The 16151-nt window shown below is 34.9% G+C and overlaps 1 protein-coding gene and 1 pseudogene across 2 annotated transcripts in view; both read left to right on the top strand.

Moving 5' to 3' along the window:
- LOC146168186 (hepatocyte growth factor-regulated tyrosine kinase substrate-like) overlaps nt 1-16151 on the top strand; it is a 72887-nt gene that overhangs the window by 34517 nt on the left and 22219 nt on the right. For both annotated transcript variants that reach the window (XM_083390951.1, XM_083390950.1), the window contains exons 4-9: nt 2318-2441; nt 4368-4423; nt 4823-4891; nt 9297-9421; nt 10722-10791; nt 15575-15763. In XM_083390951.1, the coding sequence (XP_083247077.1) occupies nt 2318-2441; nt 4368-4423; nt 4823-4891; nt 9297-9421; nt 10722-10791; nt 15575-15763 (633 nt within the window). The remainder of the gene's footprint in view (nt 1-2317; nt 2442-4367; nt 4424-4822; nt 4892-9296; nt 9422-10721; nt 10792-15574; nt 15764-16151) is intronic.
- LOC146168187 (uncharacterized) lies at nt 11208-15680 on the top strand (annotated as a pseudogene).

The raw sequence follows: 16151 nt of genomic DNA, 5'->3' as shown, positions 1-16151 counted from the left end.
CCGAAAACCCAATTTTTAATTTTTAAACCCCTTTTTTGTTATTCTTTCACAACCAAGAAATTTGCCAAAATATCAAAAAGAAAGCACCAAAATCCTGCCTTACTATCTATTTAAATTGCTTAGTTAACCCTAATCATTTTAGTAAGGCGTAACCATGAGTCTTCGGTTGTGTTAAATTAATCAGTCCACAATTATTTTGTCCAACCAAGTTATGTGGAAACAATATTTATTGGCACTATTTTTATATGTTAGATATAAACAAAATATACAACAGAATACAAGTTTCAACAATGTAACCAAATATTAATCTCTACTGCAAAACAGAATATTAATCTCTACTGCAAAATATAAAATTTTAGGTTATAGAGCTCACAATATTCGTAGAAACAGGTGCTATTTTCAAAACAATATCCAGCCGAGGTCAAGTGATTTTACAAGCTTGACTTGATTCTAATTGAACCTTACACAATATGGCCTGTTCATTGCAATAGTTGCATAATGCAGAGTCAACGATTTTACTAAATAATAACCAATGGCCAACAAAAGAACGTTTATATAATATATCGATGGCAATGTCCTTTAGGCAAATATCAGACAACACTAAATTTCTAGGTTGTCACCACCTGACCAGAATAAAGTAATTTTGCAAGGGTAAGTATATTTCGAGAAATGAAGGTTTGTTGAGTCACAACAAACCCTAACCTAAATTATATCATAAGGTAAAGATTGATCTCAAAGATTCTAAAAATGACTTCATAGACAGTTTAGGATAAGTGAAATGTGAATAACCCGTTGCTGAGCAACTTTAACAAGAGTTGCTAAAAAATGTGAAGTTGGCAGAACCTGACTTCCCGCAAACGAAAAAGCCACCTTTTAACCAAAGGCACTGTGGCCTACAAATACAGCTTTGGAATACTGGGAAATTCTGGGCTGTATGATCAGTTTCAATATTTTGAGCATCATTTTTGCTATAAATCGTTCAACACGTACCACCGCCTATACAGAAAGAATCCTAAAGTAACTGCTGTTCTTTGTATGTTGATCCAGTGGCATATCCAGGGGGATTTGGGGGTCGGACCCCCCTTTTTTTTAAGTGACATTATAGTCTTTCTTTTTTTAGTGTTTAACTCACCGTCCGAAGCGGCAATGTTTTTAATGTAATTGGGTCACGCCTCTAAGCTAATCAATGCGAAATCAAGCGCTAAACACCGTTTTTTGTTTCTTGTTTGTTCGACTGTAAACGCAGGATATTTTTTCGCTTTAACCTTTTGTTCAGGTTGACTGATCAGAATGCATTCCAATGACTTTCTGCCAAAGATCATTGGCACGGAGCGAAATGCTTTTTAGCAAAACAGTTTAAACTGGTGTTAGTTCTCTTGGTATGTTTCCTATTATCATTTAACAAACTACAAGTGACAAGCTGTCCAAATCGGAAAAAAAGCTTCATGCCCCCCTTGACATCATTTTTTGAAAATTTGCCCCTTCCTGAATACAAGATACATAAACATACATGTTCAAACTTGATCAACGATAACGGCTGATGTATCAACTGTTATTTTAAGTAAAACTATTCATATTATACAACCATATTTTTCATTTTAATAGAAACAGCTTACAGATAATGCAGAGGCCAGAGGTGCTCTAAAATGTAAAACTATAGATTTAAGTAAAATGTAAAACTATAGAATTAAGTAAAATATTGTTTGACATGAAAAATATGTCTAATATGTGGAGCTTGCAGTTGCATAAAATGGAAACAGGCTCTGGGTCTGGTTATATTGTTGGGCCTTATAATCAAAATATGACAATTTTTAAATTATATAGTTTTAAATATTTATCAAATTACTGAACATTTTTAAACATAGATTAAAACGTCTTGGTCCCAAGCCAATTACTGCATTCAAGCTGCTCTTGGTATCTGTGATGCCTCACAAATAAAACCATGTGCAAAAAAACACAATTTTAAAATAACCACAATGTGTTTAGTATCAAACATCTTAAAGTGCCTATGTTTTTAATTTTATTTTGAAATATTGCATTCCTTTTTTATAAGTCATTACAAAGGAAGTTTTTAATCAAAATAATGCGATTTATAATACACAACACTGTCAACTTCCCACACAATAGTTTCAGACTTCTGTCCGTGTAAATTATTACCTTAAGAAATTGTTTGTACATTAAGCGTTTTCCATGCTATTTCATGTGTGAAAGATATGTGTGTAAACTGTGCACTCAGTAAAATATCACTTCACTGCCTGTTCGGGCTATAAGTTGTTAAACTAGATCATCAAATAAATTGACCTATGTTATTTTTCAGACGTCTACCAGTGATAATGTTAAAAACAAATTACTCGAAGTCATCCAAGCTTGGGGAGTTGGATTTAAAGATAACAATGAATATAAAGTTGCCTGCAATCTGTACAGTATTATGAAGGCTGAAGGTAATGATAAATTGTACTTGGGTATAGGTTTAGAGCATCCCGACAACATGAAGTCTTTGTTATTGTTGTCAAATCAGCTGGTCATATGTAATACTTATATATGAAATAAGAAGGATTGTTGATTAGTTTTTGCATTCCATTTGAGTTGTGTCTCTGACGCCTGACGGTCCCGGTATGGCCGGACGTTTTGAGTTCCAACCTTACTGCAGGTTGCTTTTCTAGCCTGCCTGCCTGCCTGCCTGCCTGCCTGCCTGCCTGCCTGCCTGCCTGCCTGCCTGCCTGCCTGCCTGCCTGCCTGCCTGCCTGCCTGCCTGCCTGCCTGCCTGCCTGCCTGCCTGCCTGCCTGCCTGCCTGCCTGCCTGCCTGCCTGCCTGCCTGCCTGCCTGCCTGCCTGCCTGCCTGCCTGCCTGCCTGCCTGCCTGCCTGCCTGCCTGCCTGCCTGCCTGCCTGCCTGCCTGCCTGCCTGCCTGCCTGCCTGCCTGCCTGCCTGCCTGCCTGCCTGCCTGCCTGCCTGCCTGCCTGCCTGCCTGCCTGCCTGCCTGCCTGCCTGCCTGCCTGCCTGCCTGCCTGCCTGCCTGCCTGCCTGCCTGCCTGCCTGCCTGCCTGCCTGCCTGCCTGCCTGCCTGCCTGCCTGCCTGCCTGCCTGCCTGCCTGCCTGCCTGCCTGCCTGCCTGCCTGCCTGCCTGCCTGCCTGCCTGCCTGCCTGCCTGCCTGCCTGCCTGCCTGCCTGCCTGCCTGCCTGCCTGCCAAAACTTGTTGCCAAACACAAAAAATATAATTATTTCGCAAACTTTTTTGTTTTTATTATCTCGTGACTATAATCTGTAATTATTATTGGTTTGGTTTATCCATGTGACGGATGTTTTTATTGCAAAGAAGAGATTGAGCAATATGCGCGGGACAGCACTAGAGGCTTGCAATAATTTCATTTAATTTCTCCCAGACATAAAAATGAGTCTATTTATTTGGAGTATTGCACATGCTTGAAACAAGATTACACTGAGGACTTCTAAGTGTAGCGTGGTGTAACCGCCCAATGGTCAAGGCAATTCTGGCGCATATTGCAGTGGTTTTAACAGTACGCAGTTTTCACTTTAAACAAGTTACAGATTTTTCTTATGTTGATAACTTCGAAAAAAAAAAAGATTCCGTAGGGCCTAAATACCAATGCTTAATCAGAATTTGTTAATTTTTTTTACCCTTGATAGCATCCTAAAGGGCAGTGGTCTCCAACCTTTCTAATGAGTGACTCCAATTTAACCAAAATTAAATGAGAATTTACATTACGTCCCATGTTGTTTTCAGATATAAATATAAATATTTTAAATAATACGTAAACTGTGTCTACATATGTGCAAATAAAAATTGCTCTTGATGTTTTTTTTAACCAATGACTTTAAATACAACACATGACAACTTGTTTCAACAGTACTGTATATTACATCCAGTGTGATGGTTACACAATAGTGTCCACTAGTTTTTTGCCAACGCTGCTCCAATTTGATAACATAACCGCATGTAATGCTCTACTTGCAAGCGATTACAATGTTTCGTTTTTTATATGCTCATTGCGTTGAATCCCGCTTTACAAACCAAGTGGTTGAAAACGAATGAGTAGTTTAATAACATGATTAGACAGAGTCTAGCATTGATTGCATCAAAGTTCAAAAGTTAGTATTTGCTAAAATCTTTAGGTATTTTACTTTAAAAGAGTTATACGAAATGCGTTTTGCTGCATCCACTCATAAAACAGCAGGAATATGGTGAGTTATGGCGACCCCACAAACATTTCAGGCGTCCCCCTGTTGGTTTGCGGCCCACAGGTAGGAGACCACTGCTATAAGGAACATTGTAATAATGCCACTGTGATAAAATTCCAATTTTGTATAAACTAATGTTTGGATAACCAAATTCTCTTTTTTGTAGGATACAAGTTTCCACCACCACCAAGTAATATTTCTGACATGTTTACGTCAGAAAAGGTTAGTTCTAGTTTATAAATTTGTATTGTAATATTTTTTGTGTAAAAAAATGCTCCATATAAATTTTTGAAATGCTGTTTTGTATAAGTCTTATAGAAAAAGTCTGCGTAATAGTTAATTCAATAATTACTGTTGTTACCACAACAGTGTATTAAAGAAAAAAAGTTATAACTGTTAGTTTTACTGTATTTTGATTATTACTATGTCAACTCCTTATAGACTTCACTCCTTATAGACTTCTTATTTAGGATAGAGTAAAGAAAAATAATGGATTTCCACTATTATAAAAATAAATTAGTCTCTTAAACATTTTCGTTTATGTCCAGGTTTGTTATATAAACGTGTCTTAGTAATGTTAGAGCAGGCACTGCATTTTGCATTTGTCATTATTTAATTTAGGCACCCGTTTGGAATGATGGAGATGAATGTTCAAAATGTAATACAGAATTTGGATTTGTTCAAAGGAAGGTAACCCCAAGTATTAATTTAATTGTATCCGTGACATTTAGAATATTTTAAAAACAGGTAATAAATAAATTGTTTCTTAAAAATTTACAGGAATTTATATTTTGCTGTGTGGATAGGCACTATCAGTTTTTGTCTTTTTACGTTTCATTGTCTGCGGGAGATTCCTTTCATTCAAAATTAATCCAGCTTTAATTGTATTGTTGGTAATTTTATTTTATTTGAGTAAATTGTCCCAAGTAATGTATTCTTTTTTTGGTTTGTATTACATTATAATTTGGCATTGTACATTGTTTCATCAAAACAATGAGCCTAAAAATACTTGACTTCAGAATCGCTATATTCGCGTGATGTCAGCTATAGGATGGACCGCGCAAAACCAACTTAAACTGATAACAACTTGTCAAGGTTTTGATAAAGCCTGATTGAAGGATCGGCCGGGTTGCTTAACTGATGCAGCCTATAAACTTTTGACAAAATTTGAAACTTTCGACGTTTATGAATTTTTGAAGAACTATTAATAACTTATCCCCGAATAATTGGAGGAATAATTGGAGGTCGAGTCATATCTCATTTTAAAGAGAAGACTCGTAGCTATCACCCTATGAAAGTCACTTAGGGCACATTTTAATTTCGAATATTAATGGTCGTAAATATGAATATTAATATTTGTAAATATGAAAATTAATATAATTTTTTAAAAAGTCTGATTGCTGGCTAAGGTAGGCTGCTTTGAGTGATATGTAAAAATTTTGACTAAAAATCTTCTTTATTTCTCGAGTTATGGGACTTTTGCTTTTTTGTCCGATTTGAAATTATCCACGTTTATGAATTTTTGAAGAAATATTAATAACTTATCCCCAAATAATTGGAGGTCGAGTCATATCTCATTTTAAAGAGTAGACTCGTAGCTATCACCCTATGTAAGTCACTTAGGGCACATTTTAATTTCAAGGCCGAATATGACTGATCGTAAATATGAATATTAATATTCGTAAATATGAAAATTAATATCTTTTTTTAAAAAGCCTGATTGCTAGCTAAGTTAGGTTGCTTTGAGTGATATGTAAAAATTTTGACTGAAAATCTTCTTTATTTCTTGAGTTATGGGACTTTTGCTTTTTTGTCCGATTTGAAATTATCCACATTTATGAATTTTTGAAGAAATATTAATAACTTATCCCCGAATAATTGGAGGTCGAGTCATATCTCATTTTAAAGAGTAGACTAGTAGCTATCACCCTATGCAAGTCACTTAGGGCACATTTTAATTTTAGGGCCGAATATTACTGAATATTAATATTCATAAATATGAATATTAATATTTTAAAGTTTTTAAAAAAAAAAAGTCTGACTGCTGGCTAGCTTAGGTTGCTTTAAGTAATGTGTAAAAATTTCCGCTCAATATCTTCTTTACTTCCGGAGATATAACCCAAAGAATTTTGAGCTGCGTTCTTCCCTTTGGTGTTGTGTGCCAAATATACTACAGTATAATAACAGCTGCTGTGAAATATAAGTTCCGTCAATTACACACTAAACATGTGCTATTAGAATATGTCAATAGAGAATAATTTTGCAATAATTATTATTAAATAAAAATGCGACTTCAGTTAAAAAAATGACATTAATCCTCAACATCTGCTATTAGCGCAGACAGCGAACAGCAAGGAACATTAGCTTTCCTAACTTGATGTTTTTAGCAAAAATAAAGAAGGCTTGATTTAGCATTGTCAATTACGGTATATACACTTGCTAATCAGCCAATCTGAACAAATAATGAAAAATATCCTGCATTTACAGTCGACCCTTGTGCAAACAAGACAGGAAAAACAGAGTTTTGCATTGGATTTTAGTTTTGCATTTGATTTTAGTTTTTGCATTCGCTCAACAAGCGTGGCTCAATTACATTAAAAACTTTGCCGCTTCAGACAGTGAGTTAAACTGTGACTAAACTAATCAAAAACAATAAAAAATAACATTATAACATTTGTATTAGGGTTTACCAGATTTAAAAAAAACAATTTAAGTTAAGCTAATTGAAGCTTTTTTAGTGGTTTGAACTATACAAGTAGGATTAACAAAATAATTATTAAAATTGAGTTATGATTTCATACTCTGCAACGCTCCCAAAGTTTAGCACTCAATTCTCTAACATCCGGGAATTCTCATATTCGTTGTAGCCAAATCAAGCTACATTGCTTGCTTTTGTACCGCCTTTTAACAGTTACTTTGTAAAAAGTTGGAAACGGTAGGGTTATGTTACAGTTGTTGTGATTTTTTCTATATTTTTGACATGAATATACCCCACAAAAAATAGTTAAATTTAGATTTAAGTTGATAAATATGCACACTTGTAAAATATGTCTAAAAATGTTTCAAGAAAACAAATGTGTTGCCAAGCTGTGTCCTATAAAAATAAAAATCTGCCAACTCTATGTCAACAGCTTTGTGACATAGTTGCGATGTATATAGTTGCAGATCTACACATGATTTAAGAAAGCTGTTTTTTTACTAAAAGTTAGTATACAGCAAAATGCTATTAAAGTGTTGACCAGCATAACTTTTGTTGCAGTTCTATCAGTGATGATTTGGGCTAAAAATAGCTATTTTTAACAAAATTTGGACTTATTGGGAAGATATTAATTTAGGTAATAAACTGTTGTATGAAGTTCTGCAATAGTGTCTTGGTGTTGCAATAGTGGTGTTGAATTTTTTGTGTTTTGCTGATGATTGTTGAAAAAAAAAGTTGTTTTTTGAAATACATGCAAAACTCCTGAAAATGCCTAGTTAATATTCTTTGTATATCAAACAGACATCTAATACAATACCAAAGAAAACAAGACACTGGTTAGTTTTGAAAGCTGTAGCTTAAACCAGTGCTCTTCAAGCTTTTGGTCACAAAATTTGGCAGCATACCAAAAAAATTAGGGCTATCCAAAACGACAAAAAACACATAGGCTATTATACAACGCAGCCCAGGCTAGAAGAGTGTTTATAAACATATGCACCAAGGCACTAAAATTTGACTTATTATATTCCCTAAATCTAATTTTGGAATTTTTAAGTCCTAAAACAATCCGCTTAAATTTCTGGGACTTGCCTGGGCTACACTATGCTTTGGTTGATCGGAGACTATGTAAAGCTTCCATATGGCATTAAGAAATTATAACTCACTGAACTATTGTTTTTTGTACTTTAATGTTTAAATATAGTCTTATTGGAGTGCCAAACAAGATATATTTGTGGAACAACAACTAAGATAAAAAAGTGCGAACCACAGAGAATAATAAAAGCATATGGATAATTTCTGCAGGGTTCGCTTTTATTTGGTTGAAAACCGTTGTTGTGTTTTTTTGACAACCTAATGGCCTTGTAGTTTAGTTTGCTTTAAAAGTATTTCCAAATTACAACTATTTGCCATAGGTTTTAAAAACTACTCTCTGAGCTGTACGTTCGGTTGCACAGCACTGACCTAAACCAGGGTTGTCAAACTTAATGCTTACTGTTGGCCCCATGAGACGATTTGAGGTCCTCAACAGGTCACACCAATTAACTAAGAAACATTTTTTTATCATTACACTTATTGAATCCATGCTATCTTAACTTAAAATAGATATGCATACAGACATTTTAGCAGCATTTTATATGTGCAGTTAGTGCAAAAACCATACTGGTAGTGTAAAAAGTTTAATATGTGCAGTTAGTGCAAAAGCAATGTATATATATTTTATTGCGGCACACTAAAATATATTAAAATAAATCGGGCCTGCTTACTAAAAAAATTATATTTGTTAAACAACTTTAGTTAATAAAATTTAATGCAATGGGTGATTTGGAAAGCAAATATGAGTTTTGTTGTTGCCAAACAGACCGCATTTTACCGGCAATTCTAAGAAGACTCTCTTGTTTTTACCTCTATTTTCTGTGAAACCAAACAAAATTCATATTCACAGAGCCATGATGATGCAAATGGCAAGATTATTTTGATTGCTTTTTTGTTTCATGTACTTTACTCATGCTTGCTGGGTGCTTATCAGTTATATGAACACCCGTTTTCCAAACTTACAAAAAAATTTTCTGGCACGCAGTTTGAGAATCACTACTGTACCAAGAGGCATGCGGCTCAAAGGTCACACGTTTCACACATCTTGTTTAGACCGATATTCCAAGTTAAAAAAGGCAAACGGTGTACTATTGATATGTAAGCCGTAATCATTGGTCAGAAAGCAGCTTCAGAAGGGCTAGATCTAAAAAAAATTATTTTAGACTGAACTAAAATTTCACAAAACTCACCTTATGTTTTTGTTGATTTTTTAGAGATTTACGCTTTAAATAATTTTGACAAATTTTGCCTCAAAACAATAATTGCCATAGTGATGACTTCTAAACTTTAATATCATTTTTACAGCATCACTGTCGGGCCTGTGGGGGTATATTTTGTAACAAATGTTCTGGGAACCAAGCAATTATCCCTAAATTTGGAATTGAAAAGGAGGTGCGAGTGTGTGATGGTTGCTTTGAAAAGTTAAGCAGGTATGATTTTATAATTAAGTAACTATCATAAGCACTTGGTTGACTTAGCCCAATAGAACATTGATACTGGGCCAAATGTACTAAGGATAATTATTTATGATTTGCCAAGCGATTAAAAGTTACTTTTTACATTGCTCAAAGATTTTTTAAAATAATTTGTAAAGTATTTTTTAACTTACAGTTTAATTCAAAATTAAAATTGTGAATTTTAAAAAAAATTTGAAAAAAAAAAAAAAAATTAAAAAAGGCTGGTTCTCACCCTTTTTTTTCTCCATGCCATCCCTTTTGTAAGCTTTAAAAACTTACACAACCACTTTGGTGTAAACCAGAGTCAATTATATTTAGCTTCAAATAAGCAAAACATTGACATCTTTTGCTCTTAGGTTACAAATTTTGGCTAGAATTTAAAAAGAAATATGTACAATTATAATTATGGTCTAAGCCACATTTAAAGAGTATTTTTGTTTTAATATAAAAACTTTTATATATGTTTATTTGAGTTTATTTTTTATTTTATAGTAGTAAACTAATATTGGTAATCGTAATGAACTAATGGTTGTAAGACCCCTGTTTTGGACCGTAGTTAATTTTTTTCTTTCAATAAATAATAAGAGGGCGACCCCTTGAGACCGTTTGACTCCTAGGAAGTGGCTTTCGCAAAAAAAAAAATTGGAGACTTTTGGTTAAACATCAATGTCTGTACCATATTTTTAATTATGGGACAATTTTTACAAACAACACATTATGCCAGGTTGCAACTCATTATAAACATACTTACAAATGTGTTGTATAGAGCAGTGGTTCCCAACGCATGGGTCGCGACCCAAAGTTGGGTCGCTTGATTATTTTTTTGGGTCGCTTGCTTTTCAGGCATATTGTATCCTGAAAGAAAAAAGAACAATAAAAAAAGTTAAAACGTGAAGAGATTACAAAACCGCAAATTATAAACGCAAAAATATAAAACTAAACAGCGAAACTGGCTGAAAGTTAAAGCTGACATGCGATTATATTCTCAAGCAAACTAACGCCTCGATTTCAAAAACTCACTGACAGCATATGAGTATAACTATCTTATTAGTGATTTGATAAACATAATGTTTTCGGAAAAAGTAACTGCTTTGGTAGTAGTGCAATTTATTTGTAACGCAATCTTGTATGATATTACGACAATTTGCTTGGGTTGCAGGATTATACCAAACTGATTTTCTTTCAAAATAGGGCGCCTTAAAAATGTGTTGGGAACCACTGGTATAGAGGTCCAGCAACCTAAATAATTTTGTGCTTATATTTCTTTAAACAGCAAAGAAAAAACTGATAGTGCTGATCTTCCTCGAGAGTATGTAAACAGTCCTTTGTCTAAGCAGAATCAGGTAAACTTTGAACTCTGTGGTATCAGGATCTTAGCTTAATTGGTTTGCATAGGTAGTGTTTATCTAGATTTTAGATTTTAACTATCTATAATTGACTTATGTCTCGAACATAACTGGTGATCTTTTATGTGTTTAAAAATGCACCAACTTTCATTGTTAAATAACATTCTTCGAACATTTATAAAAATAAGGAATACAAAAAAGGTTTCATGTAAATTCATTTATTGTCCCATAAACCAAATTTATTATTACTTTTCATGACATAAAAAACGTTTAGCAGCTGTGGAAGTTTTATTTATATGAATTGTTATGTTGGTGTTTAGATTTCCTATTTGTAGCTAACTTATAGGTTATTAAAGCTTAACGTATTAATCATACTAAAGTCTTGTCAATTTAATAACCTATAAGTTGTAAAAATGGAGAAACAGTTGCTGCGGCCAAAGGAACTCTCGGTTGAGCCAGAAGCTCCTGATGCTGCTCGTGTCTTTACATTCTGGTTAAGAACTGTGACTGATTTTATTTGATTTCCTTGGAAGGACAAGCAGCTGAAGAAACTGCCATAAACAAGAAGAGGATAATAATTGCATGCTTGTCCACTGTTGTTTACCCATATGTAGAAGAAGCAGAGACATTTCATGATATCGTTCAAACTTAAAAAAAGGTTTACATTATAAAGAAAAATAATGTTTACACTCGGCATCTTCTCTTCAGCTCTTCAGTAAACACCAGAAACCTGAAGAATCTATTTCTGAGTATCGGCAAGCATTAAAAGGACTTGCTAAGGATTGATCGTTCGTTGCTGTATCCACTGAACAGTGAACAATACAGAGATGAATTAACTAGAGATTCTTTTATAAATGGATTCTCATCGTCTACCATTAGGCAACGATTGTTGGAAACTGAAGAATTGACTCTAGAAAGGGCTTATGAACTTGCTGATAGCTTAGATAGGGCTCAATGTCAATCTCACTCTATGGGTCAGGCCATTTCACCTTTTGCAGCAGCTGTGTCAGAAAGTAATAATTTGACTACTGGTATTCATGTGTGTCGTAAAGATTCCCCTCTAGCTGTTGCAAGGCCTTTGAAACCGAAGAAAAAATGTTATTTTTGTGGTGGAGGATTACACACTAGACGCTCAAATTGTCCTGCATGTGAAGCCACTTGCTTTAATTGTGGTAAGAAAGGGCATTTTGCTAGAGTCTGTCAAATTAGAAGTTTATCCCAAAGTTCTGATAGACCTAGAAGTTCCACTTCTACTGCTTATTCTCTTCATTCTTATAATCCCAGAATAGAAATTTCTACTGGTAATAGGCCCTACTTATTGTCACTTGTTGCAGGCCCCATCATCTCTGGGCCCATCTGTAGTTGAAGCTTCTCTTAAAAACAAATCAGTAAAAGCATTAATTGACTCTGGAGCTTCAGAGAATTTTGTGAACAAAAAGGTATGTGATAATCTGGGACTTAATCTAATTGCAGCTTCATCTGTAATATCTATGCTTCTTCAAAGTTATCTGTAAAAACGCATGGAAAAGATGTGGATAACATTGTTGTTTTAGGTCGGCTGTATCACAATTTAGAATTTAGTATTCTGGATGAGCTATGTGCGGATGTCATTCTTGGCCAGGAATTTTTAAAGATGCATTCTAAGGTAACCTTTCTTATGGGAGGACAAGAGGCTGCTTTGCAAGTTACTTTTCAGAAACCTGATGGTCTCTTAGCTGTTGCTGCTGCAAAATTACAGCCACCTCTTTTGTTTGAGTTCCTTATCCCAGAGTGCAAACCTATAGCATCTAGATCCCCGCCAGTACAGCAAGGATCACCAAAAATTTATTAAGGCGGAAGTACAGAGGCTGCTGGAGGCAGATATAATAGAACCAGCACGGCCACGTTGGAGAGCTCAAGTATTGGTTGTTTCACATGGCACCAAGAAAAGAATGGTGATTGATTACTCGACCACAATCTATCAGTATACCCATCTTGATACCTATCTGTTACCAAATATTGAACATATTGTGAATAAAATTTCACAAGAAAGGCAAGTATTTTAGTTCTCTAGACCTAAGAGCAGCATACCATCAGATCCCAATTAAGAAAGATGAACGTTTATACACTGCTTTTGAAGCAAATGGTTCCTTATACCAATAAAAATGTCTTCCATATGGTGTGACAAATGGAGTTTCAGCATTTCAGCGAGCTATTGATGAATTCATTGCGAAAAATAATTTGTTCAAGGTGTATGCCTACCTTGATGACATTACTGTAACAGGTGCTACTATTCAAGAACATGATGAAAACTTAAGAAAATTACTTGAAGCAGCTACTAAGTGTAACCTAACGTTGAATGAAGAAAAATCCAAGTTCAGGTGTACCACTTTAGATTTGTTAAGGTATCAAATCTCAAATGGAGAAATTTGTCCTGATCCCTAGCGCTTGCAGCCACTTCTTGAATTATCACCACCAGAAACACCGAAAGAACTAAAGCGCATAACAGGTATGTTTTACAAAATTATCCTGCTGTGGAAAAGGAGGCAACTGCAATTATCGAGATGGTTGGAAAGTGGACCCATTTCCTAAAGGGGCGTTTTTTTCCTCTTGTTACAGACCAGAAGCCTGTCTCATTTATGCTTGATCAGAAAAAACGCGGCAAGATTAAGAATACTAAGATTCTCTCATGGCGACTAGAGTTAAGTCAATTTCATTATGATACCCGTCACAAGCCAGGGACTGAACATGTTGCGCCTGATGCGCTTTCTCGAGTGTGCTTAACTTTGCTGCGTTCACCACAGAAATTATGTGATCTTCACAGAAGATTAAGGAACCCTGGTTTTGCTCGACTATATCATTTTGTTAAAAGTCGAATTTTACCATATTCAAGTGAAGAAGTGAAGCAGATGGGCCAATCATGCCAAACCTGTGCTGAGGTCAAGCCTCGCTTTTATCACCCTGAACCAAGAACACTTGTTAAAACAATCAGGCCATGGGATAACAATCAGGCCATGGGATAGATTAACTATGTAATTTAAAGGCCCTGTGAGTGGATCAAACCCCTGTGAGTGGATCAAACCCATGCTTGCTTGTAATCGCAGATGAATTCAGTCAATATCCCTTTGTGTTTCCTTGTCGAAACATGGCATCCTCTACTGTCATTGATTGTCTGTCATCTTTGTTTTGTATTTTTGGCTTCCCTGGTTATGTTCATAATGATCAAAGGACTTTCTAACATCTCGAGGAATAACTACAAGCAAATCATCGCCATATCATCCACCAGGTAATGGACAATGTTAAAGAACAAACCAAACTATTTGGCGAACCATAAAATTATTATTGCATGACCGATCATTTTTCATGGACCGATGGGAATAAGTATTGCCAGAAGCACTAAACTCGGTTAGATTTTTTTAATGCCTAGCAACTGATGAAACACCGCATAGGCGATTGTTCAGTTTTCCTAGGAGGGCCATGACAGGAACTTGTTTGCCCTCATGGTTGCTTTCAAAAGGTGTTGTCCTCCTCTAAGACGTTTTGTGAGAACAAAAGGAGAACCTTTGTGTGACCCGGTAGTTTTGCTGGAGGCTCCTTTATATGCACACAATCCACCAATCTTTCATATGCACACATCCACCATCCAAATGGAAAAGAAAATACAGTATCCACATCTGATCTTGCGCCTTGCGCCTTGCCCTGGTTCACCCGGAGTTGAACAAATTAATGACATTATTCCTCTGACATTTAGTAATGACATTAAGTAAAGTACTATGATGTTGAAGAGCAACCACATTCTCCCGAAATTGAATTGCCAGCTCCAGAGTCTCCTGTACCTCTGCTAGATCCAGTGTCACCTCTTCCAGGAACTTGTTCTGAGGAGCCTCGTCGCTCTGCATGACAGAAATAAAACATATAGTGCTTTGTTGTTACACTGTCTTGTGTTGTTTAAAAATGTTTTGTTGGTAATCGAAAACTGTTTTATTTTTATTTTGCTGGGGTGATTGTGGAAGTTTTATTTATATGAATTGTTATGTTGGTCTTTAGATTTCCTATGTGTAGCTAACTTATATATAGGTTATTAAAGCATAACGTATTAATCATACTAAAGTCTAAAAAAGCAGAACAGACATTGTAAATTCATAACATGGTCCACATGATCTGTTTTATTTGCATTTTATGTAAAAAGTATGTGTTTTCTTGAAAATTAGTATTTAGAGTTTACAGCTTTATTTTAGTTTAAATGCCTTTTTAGGGGTACAAAATTAAAAAAATCTGTAAATGTTAGACATGGCGATACAGAAAATTTAGTATTATTTAAAAAAAAACCTGTTGGCTTTCTACTTTTTGGCGACAGAGATATTATTAACAGCTTAAAGCCTCCTAAACAAATTCAGGAAACCTGTTCTTTATGTTCTGTGTTGTCCCAAATAAAAAATTGTGTTGTAACCTAGTGGAACTCAATGATGGTCATATCAACTGTACTACAAAATTGTTGTTATTGTCACCTTAACAGTTATGGAAGGATTGTTTTGGAATTCTGCGTTAGTGCTTTATTATAGCGTACCCAGTTCAATTTAGTTCTTTCAGGACGATTTTGTTTATTAAAATTGTTCATTTAAATAACAAATTATAACGTGCATATTAAACACTGGATGATTATAGTGACATACTAGGCAGGTACAAAGTTTATGAATATTTGTAGGGAAAAACACTACAAACTGTAGGATTAATATATTAACAAATGTTTGAGTTGTGGTAAAATGTATATGTTACTGGGATCGTTTTATTGTACATTAAGCAACCACCTCAAAGGGATGAGGCAGCTATAAAAGAGGAAGAAGAGCTGCAACTTGCACTGGCACTTTCCTTAGATGAACAGGAAAATCGCATCAGAATTAAACATGATCAGGATAATGATATTGTTTATGCAAGAAACAGCAAACCAATTTCATCTAATTCAATATCATTGTCTTCACAAGCAGCTGTTGTAAGCCCTCAGCCTGGAATGTTTCCTAGTTCAACAACTTTAATAAACTAAAAGTAGGGATGTTCAAAGTAGAATCCCATGGGATTGTAAGTTTTGAATCTAGAATAGCGAATCCAGTATATCTCATCCTGGTATATTTTTATCTAATTATTTTTCCTCAAATTTGTTTGGGGAAGGGATTGATTTTAATATATCTTACAGGACTTACAGTCACAGTAATATATTACAAAATATTTTGCTAAAATGTATATATTGTAATAAAGAAATAACTCCCCAAATGTTTTACAGTCTGAACAACTGTCATTGGTAATACATGTCAAGGTTGTTGCCAAAATAGTGAGTACAATGCACCACTACACAATAAACTCTTTAGCAATTCAGTCCTGTT

Source organism: Ascidiella aspersa, chromosome 1 (genome assembly GCF_963924565.1).
Source record: "Ascidiella aspersa chromosome 1, kaAscAspe10.2, whole genome shotgun sequence".
NCBI classification, from domain to species: Eukaryota; Metazoa; Chordata; class Ascidiacea; order Phlebobranchia; family Ascidiidae; genus Ascidiella; species Ascidiella aspersa.
Note: the sequence above shows the minus strand (reverse complement) of the source record. Positions and strands in the feature narration are given on the sequence as shown.